This window comes from Pomacea canaliculata, linkage group LG3 (assembly GCF_003073045.1).
Source record: "Pomacea canaliculata isolate SZHN2017 linkage group LG3, ASM307304v1, whole genome shotgun sequence".
Taxonomy (NCBI): domain Eukaryota; kingdom Metazoa; phylum Mollusca; class Gastropoda; order Architaenioglossa; family Ampullariidae; genus Pomacea; species Pomacea canaliculata.
Window position 1 is genome coordinate 28579166 of NC_037592.1, and position 12742 is coordinate 28591907.

Here is a 12742-nt window from a genome sequence, read left to right on the forward strand (position 1 = left end):
GTAAACACCACAGAACAGTAAGTGAACAGACTGGTAACATTAGGCATCGCTAAGGCTAGTTACAAAATATTTTCCCATGAAAGTCACTTTAAAGTTTAAACTATGCTTTTTTCCCCAAATTTACGACAATACAAGCATGGCTTTGTTTTCATTTTGTTTCATAACTTCTTCCCAGGGCAAAAATAGCGAGTCACGCGCAACGATGTGTCACGAACAAGCCCTCCTAGCAAAGAAAGTAAGCATACATGCTCACCATTCATAAAAATATCTTCCGTCATTCAAAACTGGACTGCCTCCAGTGCGCCTGAGGTCACAGGATGTTTACTGTGCAAACTGCCATTTATCACCATAAAGCTGGTGTCAAGATCCCTAGCTAAGTTGGCTTTTTCTTTTTTTAAACACAGTACAGCCGATGTTCTCGTGGTCTCTTCAACGACTGTACAGGAATACATCACGCGTGTAAACAATAAATAAATAATAAAATGCATAAGATTTACGAAGTAATTTAAAAGACTGCTATTTTTTTTTATTTTTTCTATGCAGCATAACCAGGTCGTGTAGGTGTTTGTCACTGCAAATGACGGGTTTTCTATTACCAACGAGTGCGTGTTATAGTCAAACCAGTGGTCTTTCCACAGAGCTTTAGGTTGTCCAATGTTTTCTCCCTCCTGGCGCTTATGGGCTTGAAATAATTACACACGTCTCGCAGTCAACTCCCCTTTTCTTCTTCTCTCTTCCTCCCTCGCTCCTTCTCTTAAAGGTCAACGAATACAAAAATAATACTGATGATAATTTAAGTCAAACCAAAGAAAACAAAAGCTTAGATCACAAGAGCTACCCGACATGTCATAGAAAGTATACGGAACTTTGACCTTGTGTAGTGTGCAGCTGAATAATCTGGACCGGAGGGTAGTGGGGTAAAGGGTAAGGGAGAGAGAGAAAACTGAAGAGCTCCCGTCCGTCAGCAGCCAGTGATAGTGGTATTCCGCTCACAAGTTTTCAGGTTAAGTGTTCGGCAAGCTGATCAGAGTGTAGTTAAGCCTCTAGAAATACTCCTTTTCAAAATTTACTCTGAGATACAGGAAGTGTCTTATATAGAACCATATCCCGATCCTATGGACAGGCTTTTTACAACAACAAAAAAAGACAACGCAGACAGATTGACAGAGACACGGACGAACATAGCATGCAACATTTTTGTCTAAACAATGTCAGATAATGTGAATGTTATCTAGCAAGAAGCTGCCCCCTCCTCTCAGACAAAAAAAGGAACTAATAAAATAATGAAGTAACAGAATGATTTAGTTTCCCAAGCACACATGGAGAAGACCACTAATACTCTGCAGATGTTTATTAAAACTAACCTTGACAACAAAGAAACGTCGACTGCAATGCGTTTCCAAGAGAGAACAACCTACTCGCACAATGACCTCCGTGCATTTAAAATGTACAAATGTTTATACATATATATATATACACACATAAACATGTTACTTCTAATTTACACAAAGGGGCTAAACTTTACGGACATCCCAAAAGCAAATTTTAATTAAACACATAAAGCTGGTTTTAATAAATTAGTTGTGGAAAGCAACTCACAAATTGATATTCACCTGGTAGCTAATTGATATGTGTAAATATCTTGGAGTATTTTTTTTTTTTTTCATTCTATTAGTTATTCATTCCCAAAATAAAACCTTACCGACCGTGAAAGCAGTCTCTTCTGTTCTGTGAAAATATTTAAGGGATTTGTGAGCCATTAACCATGTTTTTAATCATTCATAACATCCTGTTTGCCAACCTCGGATTCTAAACAATTTAGCCTTCAGACTCCTGACACGCAGCAGCAGAAGTTGTTGTCATAATCAGGATGTAGACGATTTACAAACATGCTTATATATGAAATGAAATGAGAGGCGGAATAAAATAAACGCATTCGCTGTCTCTTGTCAAGTAAACGAGATGAGCTCATCCTCCTGAGATCAGACAACCACATGGTCACTAAAACAACACCAGGTTTAAAGAATCTGATGAAAAATTCATGATACAATGCAATGAGCGACCCATTCTGAAAAAAAAAATCATTGCATAATTGAATTAACCTAAACAAAAACCCAGAAAAAAGATACGCAAGTGAACCTTATATACATATTCTGTTTAGTCTTGAGGTCTGTATGTTCTCTCCTCTTTCAAGATGACCAGATAAAGGTGTTGGCAGATACAGAACACATCTGACATCCTAGCCTTGTTTTCTTTTTAGTTTCAATGATCCCTTTGCCATTCTTGGAGGAATATATCTCTACTTTGAGGAATATATCATGCATGGTTACGGCAAAAAATTGCAAAATTGAATAAGCAAATTATTCTTTAAACAAAAATCGTGTCCGGAGGTGCATCACGGTACGCACAGAGGCTATGCTATGGCACTGAGCTACTGAACTCTATTGTTCAAAATTATTGTTTAATTTCATGACCACAGCGTCAGTTGTTGAACACCATCACGCGCGCGCACGCACACCCATATACAGAATTATGGACAGCTCACGGCAGGGTTCCGAAAGGGAGTCATCTCTCTTACTCCCATCAATTTTATTACCTCTCTTTTCTAATCTTTCTCTTTAGAATATCAAGTTTATATCTCTCCTGCATAAAAAAAAAATCCTCCATTTTCACACAACAACAGAACAAAACAACACAGCACAAATAAAACAGCTGCGGCTGAAATCATAAAGAAGACAGTCACCACACAACAGCCGTCGATGACGAATCGCAAGAAACGAAACCAACAGGATCTGGTCTCGGTCCTTGCAGTTAATACCCGTGAGAAAATTGAAGCCACTGCACTGCTGCAAAGGAACGTTAATCCTCGTCCATCTCTCCTCTCGACTCGCCCTGCGAATAATGGGCGCTAACTCCTCTCTCCCGTCGACTGCGCAAGGGCCACCCATGCTCAAGTTTACTAGCGTGTCGATGACAACCGACAATATCGTCAGCTCGTGATAAGAGTGACAAGACCCGGTCCTCTCTTTGCCTGCCACCGTCCACCCTATCCCCTCCCCAAAACCTGTCAATTATTTAAATGCCAGAATTGTGCAATACAGGTTATTATTGAATCTCACGAAGGACACTTGATTATAGAGTGTGTTGTGTATTCGTGTGGGGCAGGGGGGAAGGAATGATCCCAAGGTAAATTTTTCACCTGTCTAAGATACGTGCGTGTATCTTCGAGTGCGTGTGGGTGAATATGCGGTTCGAGTGGTAGGAAAAAGCGCTAAGATAAACAGAAACAAACATCGTTTCGTGTGTTTATGAGTGCACCTGCCTGAGAATGACGTAGCGAGGGTGAATTTCGGTGTCCAGCTTAGCATGTTCATAAGACTGGAATCTTCAACTTTTGGAAGTTAAGGAAATGCTTGCTAGATGCTGACGTCAATCAAGGTGTTGAGGACCACCTTTACAAGGCCGCCATTTTAATACGGGCACACTTTCCTCCTGTTTTGTTTGGCTGTTTTGATACCTTCTCTACTACAGCATGTGACAATGACAAGTGTTTACATGACAGCCTTAAAAAATAATTGTTAAACATAAAAATATATTCCACAGTGTGCGCCCGGTTAAGAAGGCCCTTTACTGACATGGACTGGAAGATGATAGGTTTGTTTTCCTGAACTTGCACTTAATATGCTTTTTTATGGTCTTGCGATCATTTCATTGTGCTGCTGTATAAGCTGTTTTTTCGAAAAAGGATGTAGCACTCATGAAACCTGCCAAGGTTGGTGCGGCAACCACAGCATGTCTCTCGGTTCTCTCAGTTACAGAACGAAACACACAAGTCGCCTTTGAAATGAAAACCTGTATTTAGCTTTGCTTTTTATTACTAGTAATTCGTCATCTACAAAAGCTAGACGGACATTCTTCCTTTGTGCCCGTGGGATACAATGAACGGGAAAAGGCGAGCAACTCTCTTGACACCCTTGGCGAACCTTGATAAACATTGCTTGGCGGTGACTCCAAGCACAGGTGTGTACGTTCGTCACACAGATAGCAAACAGTTTTGCCAGTAGATCAAAGTTCTCAACCCTCGGGGAAAATGATTTCACATATTCAGAGAGGCAATTAGGAGCACAAATAAAGTTAAAAAGAGGGATCTGGGCGAAACGAGGAATAATCTCACTATAAACATCAGAAAGATTGATTAGATATTAAAATAACGATCAATTTCGCGATCACAAATGAATCAGCAGTCGTGTCCACATTCGTTCCCCACAGTCGTTAATCATTTAAAGCGAAACTCCTCCATGATTTGAGCGTATTTTTCACTAAGCGAATTCAATTTTGAGTAAATTAAGTGACCGCATACTGACAGGAGTTATATTTTAACCGTCGGGAACTGACACAGAATTCGACGACCTGCCGTGATTCCCCTCCGCCCCACTTTGCCCCTCTATCCTGAGGCCGATAGTGATTGATAAACTATGTAAGTAAATACACTACTCTTCAAGATATCTCCGCTTGGAGCTTTCGCCTGCATGACAAATGTCGGCTGCGACTTCGTGCATCCACTTCTCCAGCCATCTTAAATAACATGACGCAGTTCGGTGAAAAGGTGAGTCACCTGTCGCGTATCTCCTTGCCTACCTTTGATCATCCGCAAAGTAGGGGAGGGTGTCTTTGATGGGGTTGCACTGGATACCGACTGACTGCAACTTTAACAAACAAAATTCAATATACCAGCTTTAAACACTAAAGTCAGTTTCAAGTACAATTCCAACCTGAGGCAATTTACACTGACACATACTCTTCATTTGTCCCACTCAGATGGTTTCCCCTTTAAAGATCAAAGCCTTGGTGGCAATGTTCAAGACCTAACGAGTTTCTGCAAAGTTTCAAATTGACGGCCAGTCAACCCGCGGCAGGTAACTTACAATCAAGGAAACCAGTGAGATGTCCCGCCTCCCTGTGCCATTCTCGGTGCCATCAACTGGTATATGGCCTTCTTGTCGACTGCCAGAGTCGACCTATGCCTAAGACATGGCTCACAGGACATTTTACCAAGCTACAAGATACAAGAGATGTACGCGAGTTTAGCCTTCAGCTTCACGGATCACGTGCTATGAGCTCACCCCTGCTTTTCCAGCCACTGAAGGTCTGCCCATCATGCAAACTTCACAAGGGATCATTTGCCTAAGATTTCAACTAAACAATAGCAAGAGTAAATGGAAGTTTGGAAAATCTATTCATCACGAGCAACACAGATGTCAAGGAGATGAGGGTTCAAGGATGGTGTTTCCACGCTTTCACCCACCACAGTATTTCTGTGTGTGTGTGTGTGTAAAAATATGAATGCTGAGACCTGATACTGTTACAGATTGCACACCACCTTGTGAAACTTTGAATAACCTCTGAATAATGTGGACGAATCGCAGTGTGTAAACTTCACCAAGATAATGAAAGACAATTATGGCAACTTCTCGTGTGATTTTATGACTTTCTACTCGACAGCAGTGACTGAGACGGCCATCGCTTCTTGGGGAAAAAAAACAATTAAAGAAGTCATAAAAACGCACACAAAAATGTGTTGAACGCGCAGTAATTTAACTATCAGTTTCTGAGAGAGGCAGGAGCAATCAAGAGTTCTCTCCTGTAAACACACATGTGTGTGTATCTGTATGTTAGAAAGGCTATGTTCGTCAGTTATCCAGTCAATCATCATCGCCATTATCTGAGTTATCATCATTATCATTGCTATTACTACCTTCATCTTCGTCATCGTCACCGTTCATTGTAGTCGTGAACTTTGATCGTCGAAAAGGACAAAACAATTACGCGAGATCAAGTGCCGCAAAAATAGTTTTGGCACGTGGCTAAAAGTTGCCTATCGGCCTGGCAACTCTTACTGCCTGAGAACGGTGACAGGTTCCCATACAAACAATAATATGGAGGCACTGATAAGAGAAAAAAATGATGGAAATATCACCACGATGACAATGCAGTAGTAACTGATATGATAACAAATGTATGCCGAGCATTCCATGGTTTTTTTTTATTATCACATACAATAGGAAGCATGTTTTTTCTTTGGTTCATGATAGTAGCAGTAAAGATTACTCAGAGGTATGCGGTGAACGTGCATATGTCTGTATTTACCTTGTGTAGAGTCGATGTGTCTGCTGTAGAAGTGAACGAGTCTGTTACATGCGAATATGGATGCATGGTTATTATTAGGATACTTTTTGGATCGGTCACTGTATCATTTCTGTAAATCGCTCTAGGCAAATCATTGGAAAAGCGCTATATAAATGTGTTTCATCATCATTTTCATATATTCAATCGAATACGGGAAGTCTAAGTGTGAGACAGTCTATAATGTCCAAAGAATTTTATTCTTTCCACACCTTCCACCCCTTCACGAGGCAGGCTGGTATGCCGACAGCTTTAGCAGCTGCTGTTTCTATACGCACATCCGCCCCTGGCCGACTTCCAACGCAGTGTTTGACGAGTGAAGTCAAGGATTCGCTCCTGCATGTTCTGTGCAAACGTTTGTCTATCTCCTCACAAATCTTTTCTTATCTCCTCCTCCTAATTCAGCTCCCCACCCCACCCCCCTATCGTTGGTTCAAACAACACAGCTTCCTCGCCTTTTGCCCCTACATTGAAAACATCTTGCAAGCCCGGTTCTCTCTTATTTTGCATAATATTTATTTACTTAGCGTTGGGGTGATCTTTTCTTGCAGGCCTGTTAAGGTCTGAACATGCAAACTAACCGCTACATCCTGCTGCTGAGCACTGCTCCCGGTTTAACCCCTCCACGCTCCCTCCACGTCTACCATCCCTGGCCTTGCTCAGCACGACGGAGGCCAGGCGTCTTCGTATGTCACCTGCCGGCCAGCCTTCGGCGGGACGTGCTTGAATGTCCGGCATCCCAAAACAAATCTGGGCTTCGATGCGAGCAGGTAAGTCGCTGTTGGAAGAGGGCAACATTATCGTCGTCCACTTACTAGGTCATTGCGACCCGACATACAGGCGCCAACGCCAATGAATGAAGGGGAACATTCTTTCTCCCTCTGTCTCTCACTCATACTCTCATGAAGTCCAGTCGGTTTGTTAAATTTGTAAATCGTTCGCAAAGTTGATCGTCTAGCACCACAGATGATGGAAATTATAAGATTACAAAACGCAAACTGATGGCCAGCTTTTTGAGAGAGCGATGCCCAGCTCCTCCTTCCCTCACTCTGTCTTACCTCTCCAAGGTCTCTATGAACCAAGCTCTCATTGAAGGGTTGAGTATGTTACGACACATAGGTATCGAATCAGCTATTGTGCTCTACCTCTCAGCTTTCCACGTAGCACATATATGAAGGTTATATCCTAAAGTCACCTACATGCAGATGCCGTATGTGAGGTCCTGCACTCAACTACGACAGGAAAGAGCCTCAACTCCTAATCACCTTTAAGACTGAATAAAGACCCAAGCGCATATTCCAAGAACATTGTATGCAACAGATTAGTAAAAAACCTCAACCTAATAACATTGCTCTGAATTTTTTTAAATACCTCGACATTTTTCCCCATAAAGTAGCCACTAGCGCTTTCATTTAATCGCCGAAGATCTGTTAGGAAATCAATAACACTGAACAGTGAGAGCACAGGTGAGTAAAATAGTCAACTTACATTGTAACATCAGTAAGTGATCTTTCCTACCTCAGCCTGCACGGAATCCAAGAAACACTCTGATTATTAGCAATCCCAAGGTTGCAAAATGCAAATCTCTCCTCTTTTTTTTTCTATTGAAAGCCATACCACAATTAAATGCCAGGTCACTGGTTTACTTTTCCATTTTTCTTGTTTGTTTTCTTGACTTCCATATCTCCTTTCCATACAGTCAAATAAATGAAAAAGTACGAATACTCATGCAAGTAGGCCGTGATCTGGAATTCTCCCTAACAGAAATAGTTCGTGTCTTAATTAATCAAACGATTTACATGAACTAACTCCGGATAATTTTTTCAAAAAATATATTAACAACGGGTGCCTTAGGTAAATGTCAGCATCTCGAAAACATTATTGACTTTACTGCGCCTTTAATATCGCGTTCTTTAATACAATATCTGGCAACACAAGGCCATCCATGCCCAGCAGCATCTATGGCCGCAAAGATAAGACCCCACCGTATTTAAATGCCTGCTTCGGACTGAAAACTTCTGCGTGAGTTTGCTTACCTGTCCTTCCCGACACAGACCAAGAAGTAAGCTCCATTCGCAACCGACTGCACCAGCGCAAATCCTCGCATGGTTCCGATTCTCGTCTCGCGGCGGAAAAATTATCTACGCGGCGCCTCTGGCAAGAGCCGTCCTCAAAACAATCATCGGCAGCATTCCTCCCAACCCGCAACGGTGGCACTGGCCTCGACACTCGAGCAGATGTGGAGGAAGCTTCTTCTAAGGTCCGCCACATCGGCAGATGTCGAGCAAGAGAAGGAGAAAAAGACAAGAAAAAATAAAAGTTTGACCATGGCGAGCATCGCCGGACTGGCTCTCACTGACGCACGTTGTTTGGCCGAGATCTGTGGAAGCATGTCTTCGGCAAATGGCGCGCGAGTGCGAGACAACACTTGGCCCTGGCGCCTTGGTATTCCGCCCATTATTTGGTATGCTCTCCCTCTCTGTCATCTCTTGCTGTCGGATGACCGCCAAATTTCATAAAAAGAAGCCAAAATTCTGGAGACTGAGCGAGAAAGAGGGGCCAAACTGAGCAAAAACAGAAATGGAGCAAAGCTTATGTGCGTTTTCCTTCCTCTTTCTTTCAAAACTACAATAAAAAGTGACAGGCGCTATCAGCGTACATACAAGTTTACCGTCATCTGGCTGTCACACATAGTCGAAAAGGGATAATCTACCAAGACAAGTGTTTAGATAAGCTGACCATGGAAAAGCCATGGAGTTGCTATCTCTGGGATGAGTAAGCCGAAGTATTTTAGTCAAGCAAGTACGTGCGTGCGCACACACACAAATGATCCTATATCCACACATACTTGAAAACATACACTTCCGTCTACATAGCGGTATAATGCATACATTGGTCATTGAAGTAGTATCATATTCGCACACCTGCACATAGTAGGCATTCTCCCCCTCTCCTCTTCCCCCCTAAATCCGCCTACTTCCGTCTCTTACCTGAGCACTTTAAGGGTGAGTGTGCGAAAGGCGCTGTCGATGAGCTGCTTGGCGGCGGCAGAAGACCCGCAAGAAATGCCATTTATGCTAAACACGATGTCACCGACACACAATGCCGAGTTGCCAGCCGAGCTTTTGTCGTCTATCTGCAAGAAACAAACAAAACTGCTATGAAACACGCACTTCGCACGCACATAAGCACAATTAACTCATTATAGAAGTTAAGCAGTGTGCCAGCAGTACTAGCACAGAGTATATCTCTGCCAAGTCATAAGTTTCTTCTGCTTTCCTGCAAACATGATCTAGCTCTCTGCCTCACCTCTCCCACCTTTTTGGTGGCAAATTTTCAATTCTTTTAACACATATCATCTTGTTATTTTCTAATTATCTCATTTACTAGTGAAGAGATCTACTGAGCTTTTGTTAAAAAAAAAAAGCCTGTTTGTACAGCAGTCTGATTCAAAGCTACCTTGCTCCTAGCTAGTGTTTCTAACATGGAATGGGAGTGTGAAACAAAACAGTCTTACCCTATAAAAGTTGAGTTTATGATTTGTCATCCATTAGTCATGAGGTCACAGATTCATAAATGTGTACATGTGTGTGTACACCCTAACACACTGGGCAGAAAAAAAGACCTGATGGCACTAAAATGTATTCCAAAATATTTCTTGGTGTGTACTTCCATACTGTTTGATAAATAAAAAAAAAAAAAAGCGTTGGAAAAAAATGTAAAATAACAAATTGTTTTCTTCAAACATGATCAGCTTGCCCTCCTTTATTACCCGTTTAATATTTATTCATCCATTCAGACTTCCTTTTTATGCAGTAAACTTGAATGTCTTATTGTAGCATAAGAATTGGCTAGATTATCGCAATCTACAAAGAATATTTTTAATTTCCAAATTCCAATGCCTATTTGCCACCAGCTTTAATTCAAAGATGCAGTATTTTTAAAACCATACAAGAATACATTTTTGGTAAAATGCAATAAATTAATAGCGAGACAATGAAATAGCTCATTTGCATTAGCCTCCCTAAGCTGCTTTGTTTGATTTCATTAAGCACTAGCTATTCTAAGCATCAATGTGGATTTCCATCAATTTTCTCTTATATCAAACTTTATAATCTAGACACAAAGTTGATATCCTTAATGCAAAAATATCAATCTGTCATGTAAAGAAATATTACAATCGGTATCTACAATTCTTATGATACCTAAGTTTATATTCCACAGCAAAACACTCAAAAGCTATGAAAATTGTACCAAAAAAATAACCGAACCTAATGGCATGAAGCTTTGCAACTGTCTTCAAAGGTAAGCAATATCTATTTATAGCTCCAGCATTTCAGCAGCCTTTGGAGTACATAAGCAAGAACTTTAAATTAACCAAAGAGTTTGCAAGGTTTGTAGATCCGATGACCTCACTGTAAAAACCTCATTTGCTTCTGCACACATTTCAAGGCAAGGAAGATCAAATAAGTTGCTGTCTGTACCCTGCTCTTAACTTTACTTGGCTCAGCTTAAAAATTCAAATCATTCGAAGAATTCAACCTTCATGAAAAACATTGGTCCTGTGGCAAACTGCCTCAAGTAATTTAACATGAAATAACCCTAAAATGCTAAATGTTTAAGGCTCCATCATCATAACTGTCTTTTCCATGTATCACTCTAAGAATGTGTTAAACATTTATCACGACTAAAGTTATGTGCAATAACTTGCCAAATCTTTCAGATTTAATAACATTATTTATTATTTTACAATTAGTTCTGGACATAAGTGGTCTGATGTCTTTAAAATCTTTGGATAAAAATGGATTTTTATGTTTGTGCAATACAAATATGTCTATGAGGTGCATTTATGTACAGAAACGAGACATAAATAATCCAGAAACTAAGTCATGTAATCTTATTGCTATTATCTCATTACTTTATTTTTCACTCTAAAAACACACCACACACATGTGTCCGCATGCATGCACACATAATCCAAATATACATATAAATGCATAGGCTACATTTTTCCAGCTAAAAAAAAACCAGTCATTACCATATAGGGTATCTGGAAGTATGTGTTTTATGGTTTATCATAATGTAAAAAAAAAAAATTAAACCTATGACTCATAAAATGTAAACTATTTTTTGCTGACTGCCTTAACTCTCCACCTCTTTTGCACTGTCTTCACAGTACACTGTCACCTGGTTTTTCCCTCTGAACTGAGGCGAGTCCATATATCTGTCCTGTTGTCACCATAAGCAGAACCTAAGCGCTGACGTCAGCTCTGAACTACTTCAAATAACCATCCCCCATCCCGCACCCCTTTCAGCTACTCCAGTCTAGTTTGTGACTACCAAGTGTTAATATTCAAAAACAGCTGAGGAACGATACTCAATTGTCATTCGTCAACGTGCTAATGGTAGTTTGTTTTTGTTTTGTTTGTTTGTTTTGGGGGGTAAAGAAAAAAGTGTAGGTTCTAAACAAAAGTGCGTGTTTGTGTTCGATATTCGTAGGTCATTTTTATTATTACTGACTATTTACCTGGGAAATATGCAGAGGAGTATCTTCTGTCTCTCCACCCGACAAGGTGAAGCCCCATGGGTTGCCGCCTCTCAAGATCACTTCGAAAGGGCGCCGATCTGAGCTTGGCGAAAACTTTTCCAAATCGTCTGCTTCCGTTACGAAATCCATGTTTGGCGAACGATCGAGTCACACCCTCGGCAACGCTCACAACTTTTGCATAAGAAGTATGGCTGCAACTGTCCTCTCAAATCCGTTTTGGCACACAAACTCCACATCCGACATTTCTGTTCCAAAGTTTATTCTTCCCCATGATCCCCCTCCTAGTATCTCATGCGTGTGTGTGTTAGCCGGCCTTTGCCTCTTTTGAACCGTGTATCAGCTGAGCGCGCGTGTAGCGGAAGTTTGGAGTGCGCATGTTGCGACCCCGGGGTATCTTCAAGGGAGAAAATCTACACCAAGGTAGCAGGACACCTTCGGCACCAGTTTGACCTAGCAGTAGTAGTTTCATGCTCAAATAAAGCTAGGTGCGAGCGAGAAGGATGCATACAACCCGCTCTTCTTGGCTTCGTTTGCGTCTGCAAGGGTTACACTGCACATTAGCTTTGTGCTCAAAGCGCTGCTCGGGTTGACAGGTCGGCCAGGCGACGCAGGGCCGTCTCGACAGACGAACAGCTACAATTGTCGGGTTCTCCAGAAGGAAAGGAGAACGCATAGGAAAAAAAAAATATTAAGAAAAAAAAAATTTAGTGTGCCAAATGTAAAGAGCTAACCTGAAGCAAGCTGTCCTTCCCGGTTGCCAACCCCGAATAAGTCGGGTCTCCACCTTGGCGTTGATCAGGTAAAATGAGGTGACGTATTGTCGACCCCGGCTATATACTGACACTGACAGGATAGTTAAATATATACCTATAAAACGTGCCCGTCCTACTGACAAGCAGGTCCTCTGGAGATAATAACACACATATTATCTGAAATATCATTTCGAATGAATGAAGGGTGCAGACAATTGAGAAATGTAACAAACGTCTTGCAGTTACATAAAAATAATAA

General features: G+C 41.2%; 1 protein-coding gene across 1 annotated transcript in view; it reads right to left on the reverse strand.

Annotated features, from left to right (window-relative positions):
- Window positions 1-12667, reverse strand: part of LOC112559601 — a 58721-nt gene extending 46054 nt beyond the window's left edge. The window contains exons 1-2 of the mRNA XM_025230935.1: window positions 11711-12667; window positions 9174-9319 (exon numbers count right to left, since the gene is read on the reverse strand). Coding sequence (XP_025086720.1) covers window positions 9174-9319; window positions 11711-11860 — 296 coding nt within the window. The 5' untranslated portion in view covers window positions 11861-12667. The remainder of the gene's footprint in view (window positions 1-9173; window positions 9320-11710) is intronic.
- Window positions 12668-12742: the final 75 nt, after the last annotated feature.